General features: G+C 43.1%; 1 protein-coding gene across 1 annotated transcript; it reads right to left on the reverse strand.

Annotated features, from left to right (window-relative positions):
• Nucleotides 1-227: 227 nt before the first annotated feature.
• Nucleotides 228-21,892, reverse strand: LOC136367762 (A disintegrin and metalloproteinase with thrombospondin motifs 2-like). The gene is made up of 11 exons (XM_066329558.1): nt 21,568-21,892; nt 17,626-17,759; nt 16,695-16,818; nt 16,031-16,111; nt 14,392-14,555; nt 13,105-13,255; nt 12,830-12,962; nt 10,344-10,551; nt 9,878-10,007; nt 8,764-8,853; nt 228-4,462 (listed from the first exon to the last, which is right to left on the reverse strand). Exons 1-11 carry the CDS (start codon nt 21,890-21,892, stop codon nt 4,002-4,004), a joined length of 2,001 nt encoding a protein of 666 aa, XP_066185655.1. The 3' UTR covers nt 228-4,001.
• Nucleotides 21,893-22,447: the final 555 nt, after the last annotated feature.

Raw genomic sequence — 22,447 nt, forward strand, 5'->3', positions numbered from 1 at the left:
ATTCTCAAAATATCTGAAAGCATTCTATGGAGGTGTTGTGAGACTCTAAATATTGAATGGATATATGAATATAAAAAGTGATGCATTCATAATAGATAACAGAAATTTTTAAAGAAATGATGGTGAAAAAAACTGGCAGATGACTGAAGCCAAAGAAACCAGAATTTGCTTGGGATTTTTTTTTTCAAGAGAGGCTGTCACTTGGATTTTAAGTTTAGACAGCCTGAAAAATGACAATTGAGAAAACTGTACTTGCATGGTTAGATCATAAATACGTTGCTTTCTGGGAGCACATTACTTTATCTCTCAGATCTCCGAGATAGTCTCTGCAGGAATATGTTTGTTTATAAACCTGCTTTAGTTTCTGGGGATTAGGTTACATTAAAGTATCTCTTTCTGCTTGTTATGTCTGAAAATGCAGCACCTGGGCAACAGCAAACTGGTTACAGAAGATCCACTGGGATGATGCTTTTGCCCAATTACAGCATTGTAGAGAAGATGAAACAGTTATCAAAGTTCAACCAAACAAAACAAAACAAAACAAGATCAAATTTTCCACTGCATGACACAGAAGTGAGAATCAGCTCAGGAGAGCAAACCCCCACCTTTTGTCTGGGGCTGCTTTTTCTTTATCAATAGAGCCCTGTGTTGTGTTTTCCAGTAGAAGTGATGTACATGTTCTTGGGGAACTTCTGAAGAACCCACTGCAGCTTGTAAAGAAGGCATCTTTGCTGGTCTGAAGAGATTTAACTTCTCCCCTTCTCATACAGGAAGAGTGTGAAGGCAGCTGGTGGCTCCTGATCCTCAAACATATGGTCCATCAGCCTCTCCATGTCTTGAGCAATGCAGACTGAAGCTTCTGCTTCAACTAGTTGTGTCCCCCCCACCAAAAAACAGCTAGAGAAATATTCAGGGGAATTTAAACCATTGAGAAACAAACCAAACTAAATCTCCCAGAAGGTGAGACTGAGAAAGGAACAAGCCCTTCCCAAATGCAGATGCCACCAGGCATTTCATGGGGCTCATAATGAACACTGGACCTAACATAGCACCAGACCAGCCTTCTAGGAGGCTGTTCCTGCTCCCTGTGGCAGCAGAACTTTCCACTTTATCTGGAAAAATGCTTTTTTGAGCTGTGGGCACTGCCTTCTGTGGTATTTCTTCACACTGCCTGGTTGACTAAGCCTATTCCAGAAGCTAGGACAGAACAGAATCTATTAGATGAGTTACCTCGGGGGATTGGAGCAATGGGTCTCAAAAAAGTCCCAGAGGGTAAGTCTGGTACCCTCCAGGCAGCAAACTTTTACCTCCCCATCTGCATAAATCCAGCTCCAACCCTTTCTATCTTTGGGCTTGTAAGGGTTTTTCCTAAGTTTCATATGCTTGGATGAGCTTCTAGTCTATGAAAAAGCAGGGGGTTGTGGTTTATATTTATTGTCTGCAGAGCTAAAAGGATATTAAAGGGGAAAAGATGAGTTTTATACTAACCACATCTGTGTAAAGGAAACGTGGAAGGCAAGAAATACTATGACTACAGGCTGAGAGCCCGGCTACAGCTTGTGTCTCCCATGGCACAGCAGCTGGAATGATGTTGATTTAGACACGTCTTCCTTGCTTGTAAATAGAATGGTGGGGATTTTTTCCCTTCAGTGCTCATTACTACATTGCTGTTGTGCACAGGCGTGACCTGAAGCTACTCTGTTATTAAAATTTGTCCTGTCTTAGGCAACCACAAGTCCCTTGGCACCAGGACCCCGGGGCTTTTCCAGGCACTGTGGCCGTGTGATGGCTGGCAGGTCATGGAGCAGGGCTGGGACAGGGCACCAAGGACAAGCACCTTTAACTTGGACACTCCGTGTCCCAGGAGTGAAAGCCTGCAGTGGAACTCTTCCTGCTCTGCTGCCAAACTGCAGAGTTTTACTTCTCCAAACCAGAACAGATTTTTGCTTGTGCTGGCTGCCGCCTCCACATCTGCAGACACGTCTGCTTGGCCCAGGAGATGTTTCCTAGTGGTCTGGACTCTCAGCAGGCCTGTTGGGCTTTCCAGTTTTCATGGTCTTCAATGTATGTCTCATCCCTGTGATATCTGAGCTGCTCCACATGTAATCCCTTCATCCTGTGTAAGAAGGGCCACTTGATGCCACAACACCAGCTGAAAATATTCCTTCTCTGCTTGGGTTAGTATCTCCATGAAGAATTTTTGTTAGACCAGGTTCTGTGCTTCAAAAATTTCTGACCACAGTTCAGGCCAAAACAGTCCCACATGTAGGTGCTGTAAAGCCTGAGGTTCCTGCAGGTTCCCTCCTCTTTTCCAGGAAGAATGGCTCATTTGGAAGAGGAGACTGGGCAGTTCATTCAGTCGTGGTGGTCAAGGGCAGAAGGTAGAGTCACAGGAAGTCACATGTGCTTTACCTTGCAATACCTGTGGAGCTCTTTGCCAGCAGCTGGGCCAGAGAAGAGCTCACACATTGCTGAGAATGCAGCACACTCCAAATAATTTTGTGACTCCATATACGGGCATACTGCTGGTGCCTCTTCAAACCAGGACCAGCTCAGGCTGGAGGGTGAGATCTTCCCCTCTAACTGGAAAATCTGAACTTGGAGCCACCAGACCTAACAGTAAAGAGAGGATTTCAGGGAAGCCCCAGGCTCTGCAGGAGATTTACCAGCAAAGAAGAAACAAATGGAAGAATCCAAGCCAGGAAAAAAACTGCTCAGATGCCACCCACAGCAGGAACCACTCCATGCTCCCTGTCTCGGCAGTGTTAGAGCCAAGCTGAGTTCATCTTCTGTTCTCCAACCAGGAATGCAAAATGACCTATGAAAACCATGATGACCCTGAGGGGAAAAAAAAGTACTCAAAGGGTTGTCAGGTTACACATCTTAAAGTTTTCTAGCAGACCTGGTGCTGTGAATACGTGTGTGTGTGTTTGTTCATGTAAGGGCATAGCAAACAGCTGTTCACTTCTGCACCAATAAAGCTGTCCTAAGGAAAGGAAGATAATACAAAATTGATTGCTCAAAAATAACTGTATCCTATGTGGGGGGAAAAAAAAGTTTGTCTTAACAAAGCACCAAAGAAAAGACAACAAGAATCCAGTCATCTTTAAGTTAAACAGAATGTGGGTAGAAAAAAATCAGACCAATAAAAAAAGCACCAACCAATAAGGGTCACTGAGGCTGTTGCATTACAGGAACTCAAAGACTATAAAAAATATGGATAATTGTAAACAGAAAGACTAGGATGTTGTCAGTCCAAGTTGGCCAGATCTACCCTACTAAATGTCTTGCATGTATCCAAAAGTTTAGGAAAATCCTTTGAAATTGTTTATGGAAGTATGTAAACTACTGTTTGTCAGTTTTTAATTTACACATAAATATACGGCTACAGAATTTTCTCTGCTTTTTTTTTTTTTACACAGTCCTGGTTCAGGAAGCTATGAGAGCACACGCCGAGCTGTGACCACAGAGACATCTCTGCCAGGGTCAGCCAAACCAAGCCTGGAATGTCCTAAGAACCTTCCTGAAGTGGGCTGTGCTAGTGCCAGGGTTTGTGCAAGCATCACAGGAGTGCTGACCCCCCGCTTGTCAGAGTTAAAGGGATTTATTATGTCTTGGGACTGCTCTCTTCCATACTAAGTGTGACTCCCGTTGCTATTCCCAAGCAGTTTTACACAGGCATAGAAGAATTTAAAGAGCTTGTAACTGAGAAAGCTGCTAACCTGACCTAAGTAATGTGGTTTGTTTGGATTCAGTGGCACACTGTAGGGATATTGCACTAATCCTCTGCTGTACCCTGTACACCTAACCTAGCCATCAAAGTGTTCAGATCAGCGCTTACGAAACAATCTGTCTTTTCCATTTATAGTAGGCTTGAGAATTATATCTCTGCCATAGCACCACTTCGATTTTCCCCAATTTTAAGTCTCTACAATGGCCAATACTATGATGTTGGTAACATCTCTATAAGAGAAAAGTGTTGCTTGTGCCATATTTCCATTTTAGTTTATTTTCCTAAGAGTCTCTCTTTTCATTTTCTCAGCGATCAGCTCCTGGATTCTTTGATTCCTTGTCCTTTCATAAGGCCTCCTCCGTGTAATGATGTTGTGCTGTGGTACTTCGTTATCCAGCCCATCAACTTTATAGGGAACATCCACTGCATTTATTTCTGGGTGCTCCTCAGTTGCATTGGAAGGGGGTGCAGGTGTTTTGGAGAGCAGAGGAGGGCTGGTGGCAGACTGTGTGGTGGACACTCCCACGGGAGGGCTGAGAGTTGTCAGGAGCTCGTCCTCAATGATATTATTCTTATTTACATTGGCATTGGTTACATTGCTGTCCTCTGTTAGGTTGCTGTACGTGTTGCAGGACTTGCAACACAGTTTATTATACCCAGGAATGGAGCAGTAACGGGAGAGGACTTCCATGCGACAAAACATTGACTTGTCTCCTTGACAATGATCTTCTGAAAGAGAGAAAGGGAACAGATAAATAAAGAGCATCTTCACATTAATCAGAAAAAGAAACACAGCTGAAGCTTTGGCAGTGGGCAGAGGGTTTGATATTTAAAGTGGGAGGGGAAACTGGCAAATGAGCCTTCTATAAGCAGAAGCAAGCTTATATTCAACCTAAAAGTCAACTTGCTTCAAGAGCTGCAAAAGCTGATCTGAACTGTTTGTACCAGCCCCATCCAAACTCTAGACCATCACACTCGAATTTTTGCCTTCACATCCTGGAAACACTACCCTGAAGACCATGAAGCCACAATGAACTGTGTTACTCTCTTGGTTTAAACTTCGAAACACACAGATTGTGCTGTGTTGTTGCTAAAACTACATTGAACTCCCACAAAGTCATGAAGTTTTATATTAAGAAATCTATTTTTTTCCCCTCATTGCTCCTTTTAATGCTTTTCTGCAACCATTGACTAACCACGGTCAGGGGTAACATATTTATCTGGATTATCTCAGGAAAGTCAGGTCCTATTTTGATGTGTACCATGTAACTCTCAGAAATAATCCATCTCCACTAATTGGAGTGATATTGTTGCCAGATACCTCTACTCTAAAAACAGCAGCATTTTCTCAGCATGTCTCTTGTTTGAGAGAAAAGTGGTGCATTTACCATGAGGCTTTTCTACTCCTCCTAGAAGGGAGCTGATATTTTTGGAACAACAAACCCCAGTGCAGTGCAGCCAAGCCAGTCCATTAAGGACTGGAAGACTCAGTAAAAGTCCTGATTTTTGTGTCAATGACTGTAATAAAAGAGAAAGACTGAGAATCGATAAGCTTTAAGCTGTCATTAGCTGTTAAAACAATCTGCACGATAATAGAGGTGTTATGGCAGATCCTGATCTTGCTGAAATGCAGGTGGTAAATTGTAGGCTGAGGCATTAAAGGTGAAGTGGTCAGAGTGTTCCTGCCTGAGAAACATAAACAGAAGCCTACACAGAGATTCCCCAAGCCCTTGTGATTTCTGCTCAGGGGAGGCAGAGAACTGTATGAATTGGTGGCAAATGGGTAGTGAGGGTCTAGCAGCCTGCTTGGAGAGAAATTTGCCTGTCGTCTGTCCTACACAGACACCCCTCAGCTCCTGTGCCTCCAGGATGAAGTAATGGAGCCAGGCACTGCAGTGAAGGAAAAATCCCAACATGCAGCCCAAGCTGAGAGAGGAGTCAGAGGCTTTGTAGGAGAGCAGAGGGCTGAGGAGAAAAGCAGACTGACCAACATCTGGCATCATCAATAACAAAACATCTCTGTGACCAGAGTGCTGAGACAGAGATGAAATCACTTGCCTCTCTCCCCCTGCTCTTACTACATTTCCACCTCCTCTTACAGTAAAGGGTGAGTAACTCTAATTACTCGCCTTTATTTAGAGTGCACTCGATGGCAGACAGAGCTCTGAGCCCCACCTGGAGCTCACATTTCACCCTCCTGCTATGAGCACTGGCTTGTGTCAGCACCCTCGCAGCAAAGGAGAGAAGCAGAGCAGGTTCAGAGATACCAAGGGGATTTGGAAAGCGTAGGTGCCACCTCCTCACTCATCCTCAGTTAGCAAAACAGGGCATCGTGGGTGTTTCATTGGCAAACATATCAGTCTAAAATAAACTAATAACTGGTGCTTTAAAATGCTAGTGCTGGCTGAGGCAGGTGAAAACACCTCCTGTACGTTGTATCTATGCCCTGATTGTTGCTTTTGTTGCAGGAAAGCAAAATTCTGGTTCCTCCTTTAGGATGTGTCAGGTAATTTTCATATTTTTTCAAATGCTAAACTGCAATACTGCTGGAGATTAGGAATGACTCCTTCCTTAGGAACCTAAGAATAGTACCTTGGTTTTGGAGAGATTTTCAAACCAGCCTTTAAGAGCTGGAACTGTTCATACCTGCATGCACAGCTCCATGCAAAAGCCTGCATGTGCCTATACAATTTACATATATTTTTACATACCCAATAAGAGTCCCTTTTGAACATTTTGCCTTGTGATGCATGACCCTTATGCACGTTCCTCCAAATGGCTTCCATAATAAAAGCCAACAATTATAATAGTTAAATGTGGTTTTAACAAGTCAGGCCTGTTCTTGGCTTTGTAAGAATCAATAACAGCACCTTTAGAAAAATGCCTTTTTTCCTAACAAAAATATGGAATTCAAGCTTAACAATACATGGAAATAAAACTGCATTATGTAATGAGTTTAGTGACATCTGATAAGTTATATAAATAAACTTTTCAACTTCTCAATGCCAGAATGAATTTTGATCCTCTATCCAAACCAAAATATCCAGATTTGCTGAACTTTTATTTATTTTTACTTGCAGTATGCATGACAGACTGGAAGTATATATTCAAAACATCAGTAAGAAAAAAATAAATCAGTTTCACAGTCACTTTGGTACACATTAGTCTCATAAAAAAATATTGAAAAGCAAACTGAATTGGCACATCTTTAATATTATGTTAAATACATACAAAACACTAATAAAATATCCCTGATAAACCAAAGTGCATATAGACATAGTGCACAATGCCCAGATACCTTATTGCACCATTCTCTATAGCCACCCATCTCTTGAAACATCACTAAACATTGTCTATTTAAAGGTAACAGTCATGAATATATTTATACAGTTAAACACCGATTATTTTACATAACAGTATTCAGTGCCAGATACGTGTCTTTGCTTTTTCACCTTGTCATGTAAATTGTTAACATGTTTCAGGAAATATTAACAGCAAAATTTAAATATGTGATCACATGATAATGACAAGTTTGAAGTGCTACACTGTTGACGACCCAAAGATTCAAAAATGCCACTTTTCCAAAAAATATGATCAAAGCAATAAGGTAGTAATTTGCTCCAAGACTGCAGTTTTACATTTCTGCTATTGGTACTGACTGTCACAAAGAAGTTTATGACTTCTGAATTCCAAATCTTCAACACAAACACGGAAGGAGAAGCACGAATGCCAGTTAAATTTCAGTAAGTCAGGCCATAATCCTATCTCGATGAAGATATGGATATGCACTGTGCAAATCAACCTCCAATTAAACTTACTGCCTTGCAATAGTTATCGTTCAAGTGAAAACACTCCATATGAAGATTAACTCAAGGTACCAGTGTACTGTTCATATTTAAAGCTGGATCTGGTAAATTAATGCCATTCACATTTCAACATTAAGGCATTTTTCTAAAATTCATCTCCTAAGCAAAAAAAAAAACCAATAAAAATTGAGGTAATTCTGTAGTAGTTCACACTGTTATGTTTGCCAGTTGACACATCTAAGAGCACACACGCACACACACACACACACAACCATACCAGTCTAGTCAGACATGCACATGGTGAAAAAAGACCAGAGATGTGATGAGTATAAACAGCTCCATGCTGAGCAGCTGGAGACATCGTAGTCAATGAAAACATCATATTGCCTCCGCCACGCTCAGAAAAAACACCACCACGCCAACCTTCACCACGGACCATGCCTGTTCTGCTTTGGGTTTGGTTCTAAAGCGAAAATACGCAAAACTGGCAAAAAATTGTGCGATGGGAAAAACGAGCGCGGCTTTTCTCAAGGAAAAATCCACCAAACGACCACCGGGAGCCTGGCGAGAGCAACGGCGTCAGAGCAGCATGGAAAGTACTGACAGAAACTCAGCTTCTGCTCCCCAGTGAGCCCTCCCCGGGCCACAAATGTAAAGGTGAGGGTTAGGAATAAAAAATGAGCAGTAAGGGTGAGGAAAGCGACAGCACCACAAAGGAAAATGGAATGAAAAAATTCTTCCACTCATCAAACTACCCTGTCAGCGAACTGAAACCAGAGAGTTACGAGATTTCGGGTTTTTAGATAAAGGAGAACTTTAGCACTACAAGGTGTCATTATTGTGATGTGATCACATTCACAATAAGTTCTCAGTTTTGCTATCAAACTGAACATCAGGAACCAGTAAGAGCCTTTTTTCACCACCACCAAGCAACAAGCAAACCGATCCCAGCTCCCTTTCAGAGGACTGCAACATACTGTGGAGATCCAACTTCACACATCCAACACTTCAAGACCTCCACCACCAGTGCTACGCAAGCTCCAGAGAAGAAAGACACCGAGCACCGAGTGCCTGGTGTGAAAAAACAGATTCAGCCCAAGATTTAAACTTGGCAAAGTCAGGGGAACTTTCCGCATAGAGAGAAGAAGAGAGCAAAAGGCAAAGTCCACATTCGATGTGGCATGCATTTAAGGGCAAAGGCAGAGTTATAAATGGGTCTTTTACTTGAAGATATTTTCTGGATGGGGTAGTCTGGATCAGGTCTTGACAGCCATTGTATCATGTAGGTTTTCTTTGAAGGATCAGAAACGTTTCCTTGAATAGAGGAAAAAAAAAAAAAAAGATGCAACACAACATATGTTAGGCAGCATTATACTGTTGCCCTGTCAGAAGACGACAAGCTCAGAGAGTGGGTGGGCTCCAGTTGTGAAGGAGCCCAGGGAAGGATTACAACCAAGCTGTGTGATTTTGGGCAAAAGGTGCTGTTTAGGGAGGTTGTTACAACTCATGTCCAGCACTTCACAGCCAACACTGAAGACAGCCCAAGGGCCAGTTCTCCAGCAGCACTTCTCATGGTAGTGTCACACACCCCCAGAGACATGCAGTCTAGCTTAGTTACACTGCCTCATTAAAATCTTTGTATTGGAGACTATAATTGACAGCTTGCTTCTAATTAATTAGAAATCAAAACTGGTATCTGAGAAACACATCAGAAAAAAAAAAAAAAGACAAATATGAATTACTTACTAATAGGAATATGTGAAATGATCTCACAAGTATCATTTGCAAACAGCTGAAAAGCTAACAAGAATAAAGGCCTTATTGCCCTGGATTAAGCAGGAACAAATTAATTACAGCTTCTAAAAACTGAGTTAGATAACTCCTGCAGATAACTTGTGTTTGACAGAATGAAAAAGAAGCCTGGAACTGTTGGTGGAGGCAGGGAAAGCAGAGGCATCCTCGGTTAACCACAGCCCAGCAGACCCTTGCCAAGCCCCACAGGTCTCAGGGGTGCAGGGCTGGACTCAGGCACTGCTCCTCTCCCAGGGCAGCTGTTGGCTGCTGGCCACATCCAGCCATCAGCACTGTGCTGAGATCTGCCCCAAACTCTCAGGCTGTCCTGGGCCAAGCAGTGCTCTCCAGCAGGAGAAGAGTGCCCAAGGAGCCCATTGGCAGCTCCACAAATTCTACTCGAAACAGGGACCGTGGAGAAGTGCCCCCAGGCAGATGTAGCACACAAGTATCAATCCAATGAAGGCATTGCAAATAAATAGATAAATAAATAAACAAATTTTTTTTTTTCAACAAGTAATAGAAGCTATTGAAGAGAAGCCCTTACTGGGACATGGAGGTAGTCTGCAGATCCTGACAGTCTCTGGTTTATTCTCCTTACACAGGCCGAGGGCGTTGTCCCTGGTCCGGCACAGGACCGGCCGATCCTGGGTGCCATTGCCACAGCTGACAGAGCACTGAAAGGACAGAGCAGTTACCCCCAGCCACCCTCTGGAAACAACGGGCTAGAAATCAGCTTCTCAGTTTTACACTGCCCTTGATTTGAGCTCACCTGGTACATTATTTGGGTCACGGCAGTACCTACAGTAACGAAGCAGGAGGGAGAGCCACTCACTGCTTCTTGTGGCACACCAGTAACTGTGAAATACTCCAAGACTGAGCAATAAACAACTGTACATGTGAGCCATCTATTCACAGACCATCTATTCACGAACACAGGGGTGGCATTACTTGTCATGCTCCTTCCACCCAGTCAGGAATCAGTTGTTTGAGACCTGCAGAAGGAGACTGACCTGTGACCAGGGTCCTATTCTCCACTGAGCTGGGCACAGCTCCCTGTTGCAGGGCCTCCTGCCCTCGGGGCGGTCGTTGTTGCAGTACTTGGTGTGCACAGAGCGGTTTGTGTTGTCGTGCAGGGGCTGGATGCAGCGCACAGACCGCACCTGGTACCCTGTCTTCCCGCAGGATTTGCTGCAGGGCTCCCATTCTCCTGTAACCCAGCTGCGGTGGTGAAAACAGAGTGAGCAGAGTAAAACTCAAACTGTTGGTCTGTAACTCTTAAACACAGGTTTAACATGATGTTAACATGTTCTAATATGGAAAAAAAAAGAGAAGATATGAAAAAAAAAATAGCAGTTATTGTGAGGGTTATTTGACTACCCCTAAAATATCATGAATAAGACCCAGATCTTCAATATTACTCTTCCTCACTATCTCCAAAATAAGCATTATTCTTACTTTGCTGTATTTGCTTTGATTTTAAGCTGCCCTTTCCAAGACTGCATATAAAAATACGGTTGTTTTTATGTCAAAAGCAGCCACCCAAGGGTGCTGCTGAGCTTCCCAGGTCTGGGTGCATGAGATGTGCCTTGTCTCATAATGCAGCATGAACCAGCTGGTTCCCATACGAGTGAAGCCAAAACATCTGGGCTAGACATGCAGCTCCTGCCTGGCCCACATCTGGGCACTCCATGGACCATATCCCTGGCCATGTTAGACTCAATCTGCTGCATCACTGGCAAACCAAGTGCTGAGTGCTGAGCTTGGGCAGATCAGGGTCCTCATCATCATAAATGTTTGGTTTCAGGGAAGGCAACACTCCACTGAAAACCAGAAAGTTTCAGTTCATAATTTCTAAATTAGTTTGGCTACTGAGAAATGAAATCTACAGCTTGTAACGTGATGTAGTTGAAACTCTCATTGATCACCCAAACCAGTTTATGACTTACAGCTACAAAATGTAAAGACTTTAGAGAAAAACAGGGACAGACAGCAACAGAGGAAATTTACCTAGACTACTGAAAGCTTGGTTATAATTGAAGACATACAGCAGTCTATAAATATTTACAGAGAGCAGAGATCTACAAGATGGAAATATTGTTCCATGTAAACAGTATTCATGGGATAAACTTAACCAAAAAATACATGTAGTCTGGAGAAACACCCTGAGCTTGAAGGATTCGTCCTAAAGTACTCATAAAATCCTGGGTTTGGAAACGGTCAAAAAAAAAAAAAGTACAAGGCACTGCACTACACATTCCAGTTAAATAGAAAGTAACAATTTCTCCCAACTTTCTCTTTATAACTTACAGAAATCACACAGCTGTGAAGAAAGGCAAGAGCTGTGGAGCCATGAATCCTGAGAAAACTTCTGGGACAAAGCTGCGTCGTTCCCAGAAGTGAAGAAGCAGCATATTAGTGCAGTGGATGTCCCAGAGCTTTGTAAAACCCCTTAATAATTGCCTCTCCTGTGTACAAGAGCAAAATGCTTGGATGACATTCTATGGAAACAGAGCTAACTGAAACTTCAGGGTTCCAAGTACAATTTAGGATCCTATTGAGTCTTTGTGGTACCTGGGCCCAATTATATTTGCAGCTGAAAGGAGGATACAGTCCTATCCAGAGAGCCTGAGATAGGTTAGGTCATTACTTCAGTTTTCCAATAAACATTCAACCCTGACCCATGCAGAGTTTATGGAGCACAGTTTCTTGCCTTTTCTCTCTTTCAATTTTTTTTTTTTTTTGAAAGGAAGTTAGGAAATAGTGTGGTATGTTCTATTTATTTGCTGTGATTCCTGGAACCTATACTTAGTCCCCAGAGATAAAAGCTGGGATCAACATACTCCTTTCTTGTTGAAGTAGTAGCACAAAGAATATATTAGTCCTACATGTGGCAGGAATAACCTGCTGACAGTCAAAAAAAAAAAGGGAAGAAAAAAAAAAACCTGTAAAATGTGAATTAAAATATTTATGACACTTAACTATGTAGAGCAGAAATGAAAATACGACAGGCATTTTGTGCTGTACAAGGGCAGCCAGAGAAGTCTAACAGGTCAGATATTTTCCCTGTGTTTAAATGTCCAAAAATATGCTGTGAACTTTATGAAGATTTGGATTTGAGAGACTGGATGACATTGGTTGTCTTCTGTAGCACTCTGTACATTTGTTGTGACATGGTTAACTCACACTGTGTAAAATCCGCTGGTATAAATTGAATTTATGTCTATTTTGTATCACCTCAAGATGGCCTGAACACAAAAGTCTGGATCAGGACAACACTTCTCTTCTAATCCAACTTACTTCATAAGTCCATAAGGAACCAGCAACCACAGAAAGAATATTTCTTTGGGCAGAACAGAGCATGACATCCTCACAGTCCTGGGTCTCTGTAACAGCCATGAAGGTGACGCTAAAGCCACCTTCCTTGAGGTGACAACGCTGGCTGGGTGTGATGTCCCCTGCACCTCCAGGGAGCAGTGCTGGGGACAGGGATGCTTACATGGGCTGGGAGCACTCCTGGAGGTTGCACACCCTGCGGATGGGTTTGGGCTTCTGGATCAGCTCGCAGTAGCTCCGATGAACCATCTTGTGGTCCGCCTTCCTGCGGCAGCCGTACTTGGTGAACTGGAACCCTGGGGAAAGACACTGCTCTTACTCTCACAACTGGCATCTCTCACACAGTTTCAGATGAACTGCACGAATTCTGTCAAGGGCTGCAGTAGGAACTGCAGAGGGATATGTCACCAAAGGAGGAGTAAGCAGGGTTTTTTTTACCTCCTCCACAAGGTTTTGAACACTGAGACCATTTCTTCAAAGCCCATTCATACGAATCTTCCACAACATTATTGTTATCTACATTCAAGGAATCTTCATGGATCATGTACTTGTAAGTCAAAGATATCTTGGCACCACCATGAGGAATCACCTAAGAAGCAAAGCAGATGTAAGGGGAAAAGATATGAAAGACTGATATCAGGAGCTCTGTGAGATGACGTGAAAATACTGATCGTGGCTCACATATAAAAACATCCCCAGAGGGATTTCAACCTTTTAGCCGCACTCAACACATTTTTTCCCTGATGAAAAACTATCCACATCCTTATGACACAGTTTCTAAATTGCATATTAAGTAAGACTGTTGTTGATTCAGACTTATTTTCCTTGCCAGCATTGGACTGACATAATGATACTAAATTTTTTCCATATCCCATCACAAAGGAAGGAAATTTTGTACTGAAATGATAATGGATAGTTCCACTAAAAGACAAAGCAAATTCAACTGCAAAAATAAATGAAAGCAACAAAGAAAATTGCTTATATTTCTGATAAAACACAAATATTCTTATGATAATCCTGGAATTCTGCAAAGCTTTTTACTTAATCTTGACAGAAATATAAACTGTTTAGAAAGAGGTTTTGTTATCACACTTCACTAAGACAAATTCAAGAAAATGGAACTCAATGTGAACAAAGTGCAAAATATTGGTCCATAATATTTACTCTTTCTTTGAAGTTCAGCTGGTGTAGATCAACACATTACAGTTGTTTTCAGAGGGATTCTAAATCAACTTACCCCTGCTAATTGAAGTCTATTGTTTGCTAGTTTGCAATGAAAAAAGAATATATTTGGGTAGTCTGGGGAACTGAACTGGTTTTGCCCTGAAAAGGGAAGCCAAGAAGCGCAGGAACCCAGCCACTGCCTTTGCAGGATACATTTTCAAAACACAGATGCAAGAAGGATCTATTAGATCTAGATGATACCAACCACTCTTTCTTTTTTTGATTGGTGCTCACATGTCAGATAGAAGCAAGCTGCAGTCTTTACTCAGTGGCTGATTGCTATGCCATCCACAGGAAATAATCAGGACAGCTGGTTGCTCAACACATAACCCTGAATTATAACAGCTCTCATACAGAGCAATGAATCGGGAGAAAGGAATTAAAATACCTCTTCTATTGTCTTATAATTGAAGCAGATGTCTTCTTGTAACTCACAAGAGGAATCTGAATGATATGCTAGCCCATTATGGCTCTGTGGAAGGTGGTTTTCATTCGACTTACCAGAATAACTATCCCATTACGCAGCGGCCCCATGGTCTGCACCGTTTCTCTATCGTCGTCATTCCGATATTCCCACTCCACGCCCATGTCAATAAATACTTTGGAGTCTGGCACATAGTTGTCTTCACTTAGAATGAATTTCCCCGATTCACGATTTTTAATAGCTGGGAAGAACACAAGAAAAGTGAATATGAGAGGTTTGTTTCTCATCTCCAGTTTTGTTCTGCTCATGTCCCAGTGGACGGAGCTGAAAAGGCCAGTGTGCATTTTCCCTCTGTTCCCTCACAGGTTTGGAAAGACTTTTTCAGGTGTTTCACTGAACTGTCAATGTTTTTCTGCTCAGCTCCAAGAACATCAGTTGGCCTTTTTTTTTCCTTTTCCATAGCCTGCCTTGCCAGAGAAATGAGGCCAATGCAGCTGCACCACAGGGGTCCAGCTGCTGCTCCCACATAACAACTTCTGAACCCACTGGCCAAATCCGAGCCAATTTGAGAGCCAGTGGGGGTCCCAGTGCTGTTCAGCTCCTTCATACGTTGTAAGGCAGCTCAGGAGGCTGTTACTGCTCCATCAGAGAAAGGCTACTGAGCTAGCCCCCAGCAGGTCCCCACAGTGAGAGGGAGACTCTAGAAACAGCATTAATTCTCCTGCTCAGATCCAGTCCTGACACCAACACAGCCCTGTTAAGCTCCTGCTGCTCTGCAGGCACCTGCCACTGTACATAGAGCCTGATTCCTCTCTTCAGCTCTCACCAGTGCTCCATCCTTCACCTGGAGAGACTTCAGCCACCTTTGGATGAGGACAAGTTTTCACCTGAGGTGGAAAATTTGCCCTCCTCTTTAGAAGAAGCAGGGAGCATTGATGTAACACCAGATTTTGACTCCATTCTCTCTCTACCTGAGCATCCTGCTCCCTCAGCAGTGGCCTCGACAGCGAGCCAGCTGTCCATGTGCACAGCACTCACCCCACCCTGCCAGAACCTTGCCTGAAGGAGGACTGCTCCCTGAGCCACAGGGCCAGGCTGCCCTGAGCAGCGGGGGAAGCATCCACTGGGGAGAAGCTGGGATGACTCACACTGTAATTAGCAGACCATTCGCTGTGAATCTACTTCCAATTAACAACAGCCTACTAGTCACTGCTTCCCATTGATTACAGGGCCCCGGGAGGAGTGGATTTCCATTGCCTCCTAAACTGCTGGATTGATTTGGCAGCCTCGTGTCAGTACTATTTGCAGCAGGGCAGAATCTGCAATAGATCTGGACATAGCTGGGAAATTACTGACGGTGGGAAGCATGAATGATGCACACAAAGACCATAGAATGGTTTGGGTTGAAAGGGACTTTGAAGATCATCTACTTCCAACCCCCAAAGACGGTGCACCCCATAAAGTAACTCATTGCCTCTTCCAGCAGCTTTCACACATGCACATACCAACACAGAGATCTGGCTGGGACACCCTGATACACAGCACAGGGAACTCAAATTGCCAAACAAGTTTCCTAATTTAACATACTTTAAAAAAGTACATAGTGTGGGAGGGTAATGGGTAAACAAATGTATAAACACATTGTCAGCCTCCAGAGACAAAAATAAACAACAGAAAAAATTATTCTGACTGAAAATTTTCCTACTTGTTACTTACCGAGATTATGAGCGGTGGCATCTGTTTCCTGTATAAGTAAATGTCTTGCACCAGCAGGAATTTCAAACATCTTAACATACCCTGTATTGAGGTATTTGAAAAGATAGTTATGGATTAATATGCCACAAAGGGAGGCTTTTTCTTAGGTTTTTAAATAAATTATTAAACAAGATGAACCGAATCCAGCATTGTTCCCATTTCCGTGCCAGGTGATGGAATGTAACAGGGACAAAGGGCTTTGGGTCAGGAGAAAGATGCTTGAAGTATCACCAACAGTTTTTGCTTCAGACTGAAATGTGCTTTGAGAGCTATATGCACCCACAGAGACCAGACAACCTCCTGCCTGACAGTGCCTGATGATGACAGATTATGGCAGCACTGGAGTGACAGAGCAGCTGGGTGACATCAGCACCAAAAGCTCTCCAACAAGGAGCAGGGAAGCCCTCTCCTATGTATGTACAGGGCCTGTACATCAGGTATCAGCAGCTTCAACTGCTCACTTATTTTCAAATTATAAACACATTTGGAAGTAAGTCCAGATTGCTTATTGGAATTAATGATGCTGCAAATGATTTGTAATTGTCCTGGTACTTTCCATGAAACATAAGAGATCAAGAAAAAATACCCTGAATTTCCCAGGGCAAACCACACTGGATGTACTGACCTTGCTTTTTTGGTATTCTTGAAAATGTTCTTTTCACCACTTTGCAGTGGGAATTATCTCCTCCACAGACACCACACTTATCTTCCTGCTTCGTGGAGCCTATGACCCTGTCACACCCAACTTTCTGTGCACAAAATAGAGAAAGAGTCATTCTAATTTATCCGCTCTTCAATTCAAATGAGCCTTCACTTTACATGTCAACCCCCAGATTCTGCTTCAGCAAAGCAGCACACCTCCTAGTATTCTCCTGGAAGATCAACACCTAAACAGATTTTAATACCTCCAGTTCCTATAATAGCTGTCAACTGGGTGGTTATATTTTTGTATTATGGTTCACAGTGGTTCTTTTACTGAAGGAAAGCAGCATGGTTAAGGAAAACTCTTAAGCCTCAGCTTATCTTAAGACATATACTTAAATTCCAGGAAAATCTGGGCATCTATATGGGGATAAGCACCTCCACCAGTGTTTTGCTAGTCACAGACTAATTCCTTTGAAAGATGACCTGCAGCATAACCCAACTTAGAGGAACTGTCATTGATTTTTTAAAAATAGCATGATTAAATACCAAGAGAATGCACATCAGCCATATCCTAACACCACTTTCCTTGAAAGCTGCTGTGCATTACCATTTCATTGTACATTCCACCCACACCAAACCTCAGCAGGGAGAGCTTTCCTTGAAAGCTAATTGTAATAGTTCATCTCAAAATACTGCATGAGATATTACTTGTGTAGGTAGGTGCTTCTGGAATCGAGTCACACGCATGGCAACTGTGAATATCACACATAATATTGTGACAATAATCCTAATGAAATCTCCTTATTGCCCAAAGTGTTGTGATACTTAGTCATCCTCGGAGAGAAACACCCAAGGTACAATTTGAATTGTTTTCACAACACTGGGCTCTGAGGAAGCCCCCAGACACTTACCAGGCACTCTCCCCTCACACAGATGCTGTAAGCATCCTTGTAGGAGCAGCGGGTCCCGTCGTGGACCATCCTCTTCATGTACACCACATCCCCTGTCTCCTTCGATTCACAGTACAGGTGGCATCTCTCCTTAGCTGAAAAATAAAAAAATTGTGCATGTTCAGCTCTCACAGTTTAGTTGCTGACGTTTGTGAGCAGCACTGTCAGTAGTGTTGGCTTTCCCTTCTTCCTTGGCACACATCACAGAGCCCAACGTGGTCCCCATAAATCATTGATGCATGTCCCCTTTGAAAAATTCTGTGATCTCTTGGAAAATGTTGAATCATAAAGCATCCATGTGTCACCATTAGGAGACAGGCTTAAAAATAACAGATCATTGACTTTGAGGGAGGGATCTCTTTAATCCTTTGCAGATGATGCAATCTGGCAGAGCTCTCCTCAGTTGCACCACTACACCACTACCTGTGAGAGATGCTGGTTTCTCCTGCGCTGTACTTAAATGAAACAAAGCCAAAGTAATTTTCCCATTAAACACAGCTGTTTGACACTGAGTGAACCTGGCATCCAAAATTTCTTCAGAGACAGCTGGGCCATAGCATTTCATCCTAACCACAAAGTTAATTTTCCCTCATGGTTGTACTTGTATTTATGATAGTTTAAACCATTAAACAAGATGAGATGTCAAAAAGATTCAAACAAAACCCTTTTTTTTTTTTTTTTTTTTACTGCTAACACATGCACAAACAGCCAGACAAGTGATATTTTCTCTCATCTGTTCCAAAGAGCTAAGAACAAAGAATAAAGCTGAAAATGACTAGTCAGTAGCTGAATAAAGTTGTATTCCACCAGTGTATCTCATTTTATCCATGACTCTTGCTGTCCTCAGCATCATAATAGGATTCACTACGCTTTCCTTGGCACTTAAAAGCAGGTGGGCTTTCTGCTAGATGAAACAAATAGAGATTCTGCTATTTTAACATGATTAGAAGTTGGAATGCTTTTCCCACCATTTAAAACAATAAAGACATTTCCATTATAGCAGTTCAACTGAAATCTTCACAGGCCCTTTGCGTTCTTCCCCTGTACAGTTCCATGGCCTCTGCCCTCTTTTTATAAAGCCCTTGTTATTGCTGTTGATGTCCTCAAGGCCACTGGGTATTGGTACATCAGAGACCTTTGTTACTGCTCCCAAACCATGCAGAGAAGTCATGCTAAAAATCCAGGGTCTAGTCTATTAAAACAGGTACTTTTTTTTGGTGAAAATTCTTAATAGGAGGCTATTAAGATCCAACAACAGACCTACTGTATACAGTAGAAACATTAAGCTGTGCACAAGATAGATGTGTACACAGCACCCCTGGGTATGCACCCACCCCACACATACCACACATTCACTGCATGTGATTAAATGAAAATACCAGCAGGTCTGACTGGGTGCCAGCAGCTCTGCAACAAGGGCTTTATTTTAGAGGTGGTTCTGCTCCCCCTGCTCCATGGGAACGGTAAATGTGCAAGTCCTGTTAAATTAGACTCTGTTATTGCAAAGAATAATCTTCGTCCTATTCACTGGTGCTGGACACAGTGAAGATGTAGGAGCATGGATGTGATGGTTTGCCTGTCCATTCCCTGCTCTCTGAGTCCTCATTTAACTGAGGCTGGGAGCTCATAGCCAGAGTCTCTCCCTGCTGCCCTGGCAGATGCACAATGTAGGGGTCTGTGAGTATGGTGGGGGTGAAGATGGGGAGGGCTCAGAGGGTCTGGAACAGGAGACAGACCATGGCACAACGGGGCATGGGATGCTCAAGGACACACTGGGGTGTACCCCAGCTCAGTGGCTTTTCTCTGCACACTCCTCTCTGTTCTTATGCCCTGCACAATGTGTCAGACACGTCCAGCTGAGCTGCCTGTGAAGTGTATGGATTTATGTCACTTCTGAGCCACAGCTGCATTATCCTCACAAGTATGTCACTGATATGCCTTATCCTTACAAAAGGGAGTTTTGAATAGATTGAAGTTGAAGCATAAGCTTGTCTCTGGCCTTCTTTTCACACAAAAGCTGTTCTGTCTAATAACCCTGCACAGGTAAATGTAACTCTCAAGGTGTCTGCAGTTATACCACAGTTATATTGGAAACCAGCAGTGCCCAAGGATCAGTGCTCAGACATCAATGAGTTGGTTTCTGACCCAAAAGCCACTGAATGTAATTGAAAAAAAATCTGATTTGTTTCACTGGTCTTTGCAGCAAAGTGCTCCAAAGGCTGAAGCATAAGCAAAGGTCCTGCAGGCCACAGCCTTCATTCCTTCACCCTATGCCAGCAAAGCTATTTTATGAAATTAAGCTGTGAGGCTGTGTCTGTGCCTTTGAAAATCCCAGACTGACCAAGATGGCATGAAAAGAATGAGGGAACTCTGAGAACTCTTTAGGAAGAAAGTCAGGCAAATTAAGTTATAAGGAATTTGCTATTAATTTCTGGCAGAGTATTCTGTCACTGGAATGCAAAATGGTTCACCCAAAGTGACCCTTCCCCTTCCAGTGATGGGAGCTGGGCTGAGGATGGGGTGGGTGCCCAGGATGTGCCCCTTGCCAGGCAAACTCTGCCCTCAAGAATTTGTCATTCAACTGAAGCGACAGGGCTCAAAACCAGCGAGCAGCTCACACTGCTCATTCAACAAAGTTGAGACTCATGCCCTCTGCCTTTTTGTTTGGTAAAACATGGCAGTGTGTTTTCTGGCAAGAGCTGACATGGCCCAAAGCAGCCAGCTGCTCTTGCATTGACAGTTAAGCCGAGGCATTAACAGGAACAGGAACATTTTTGTTCTAGGAGGTGATGTCTGTCAGGAGGCCATCAGCCTGACCTTGCTGGTTGTGAGCCAGAACTCACCCAACCCAGCAGCTGCCTCCAATAGTGCCAGCAGGAAGACACAGGAACAAACTGGAAACTTTTCTCATGATATTCTCCCAGTTCCTCCTACACTGCAGCTTGGGGACTTCCAAAATCATGGCTGGAACTTGGTGTTTAATGGCTCATAATGGACTGTAGAACTGTCAAGAATTTTTCAAAATAATTTCTAAAATTTTCTGGCATCTGCAATTTTCTGTGGCAGGGAATTTCAAGATAATTTGATGCTTTGTACTAAGTCTTTCCTCTTATTTGTTTTAACTGCCACCAAATAATTTTATTTGATGTTCCCAGGCTTACGTTATGAGAAACTCAATAACCATTCCACTTTCAGTCTCTCTGGGCCACTCACAACTCTGTAACTCTTATCTTTTTAATCTACATCCTTGCTTTTCCAGGGTGAAAAGTCCTGGTTTATCCAAACTCTCCCCATCCAGAAGTCATTCTTTATGTTCACTTTATTCTGGCCTGAGTTCAGCTGTGGGTTTTTTAGCAGCGTGGGCAGCAGTGAGCTGGGCACATCCTGAGCTGCATTGGGTGGGTATTTAAAGAGCAGACACAACGTGCAGGTACATGGGGGCAGGTCAGTGTTCTCCATCTCTCCCTTCACAGTCACCGAACTGATCTTTTCCTAAAGCTATTCCCAGCCTTTCTCTTCAGAGCCCACCATACACACACACCAGTTTTTCCATTACTGGCATTCATTAACACCAAATTTCCTTTGCCTTCTTCTGCCACTTAGTTGTCACAAGATCCTGCAGATCTCAGAGTGGGCCATCCTCCCATGCAAAACCATTCCCTTTTATCCCATGGTCAATCCATTTAACAGCTGTCATTGGGGAACAGTGCCCAGAGTGTTTTGAAAATCCAAGTGCACTGTATAAATTGAATCACTCGTACACTGATACTCACTGATCCCTCCAAACAACTCCTAACAGATTTAGGAGGCATGATTTCCCAGGAAGAAATTTTACCCTTCCTAACATAATTTTTATTCATATTTGCAACTGATTTTAGTTTTCACAGGAGAGGGGCTGCTCACCATCAACATGTTCATAGGGGAGCCAGTGGTGTTTGGTGTTCTGGTACTCGAAGTAAGGGTCCCACTGCCGGCACTGCTCCTCTCTGAAATCCTCCAAGTCCTTGGGGCAGTCCTGGGTGTTGCACAGCTGGAACTCGTAGCTGGGCCCCACACACGTGCGGCCTCCGTTGGCAGGGCTGTGACAGGGAGAGAAACCCACGGTTGGTTTTGCCTTTATTTCACTAACCAAGTGTCTATCAAATCTTTTGAGGAGCGACTTGTTTCCCAGTGATGTCAGTAGGCACTTGATGAAGCCAGGGCAGTATTTCTGATATGTAAAATACATATTTCCTTTCAAAACCCACTGGCACTGTTTAGCTGTTAAAAAGCAGCTTCCGCAAGTAGAGGTTCAAAATACTTCCTAAAGGCAAGAAAAGCCATTTTCTTGGGGTAGGCAGGAAAGGAAAGCACAGGAGAACTCATTCACATTCAGCCCTAATGCAGCAGCAAAGGCAGAACAGCCCAGCTCAGTGCTGTGCCCCCAGGCAGATGTGCACCAGATCCCTGGCAGATCTGGCAATGCAGAGCTCAGGACCTGTAGCTGGGTTTCCATCCTCTTCCAGGAAACACAGAAAATGTTTTCAATAATACATTAGCCTTTTCCTACATGCAAATGGATTTTACAACTAAAAATGTGCCCACAATTATAAAGGTCACCTCCCTGTTGCCAAAGTAATAAAGGTTGAAAAAAAAAAAGGCTTTGTTTTTCCTTAACAGAACAATTTCCATTGGAAGATGCTGCTTCATAAAACTCAATTAAAAAAATCAATGCTAAGATGATTTTCAACACTAGTCAAGTCCAATTGCTTTATCAACAAACCAAGAAATTCAACGTTAAAAA

The sequence above is a fragment of the Sylvia atricapilla genome, chromosome 14 (assembly GCF_009819655.1).
Source record: "Sylvia atricapilla isolate bSylAtr1 chromosome 14, bSylAtr1.pri, whole genome shotgun sequence".
Taxonomy (NCBI): domain Eukaryota; kingdom Metazoa; phylum Chordata; class Aves; order Passeriformes; family Sylviidae; genus Sylvia; species Sylvia atricapilla.

Excerpts from the sequence above, each read along its gene's own strand:
- LOC136367762 (XM_066329558.1), bottom strand. The coding sequence starts at position 21,892 with ATGTATTTTACATATCAGAAATACTGCCCTGGCTTCATCAAGTGCCTA. Across the intron at positions 8,854-9,877 it reads CAGACTACCTCCATGTCCCA|GAAACGTTTCTGATCCTTCA; the intron begins GTAAGGGCTTCT and ends CCTCTATTCAAG. Across the intron at positions 4,463-8,763 it reads CATCCAGAAAATATCTTCAA|AAGATCATTGTCAAGGAGAC; the intron begins GTAAAAGACCCA and ends TCTCTCTTTCAG.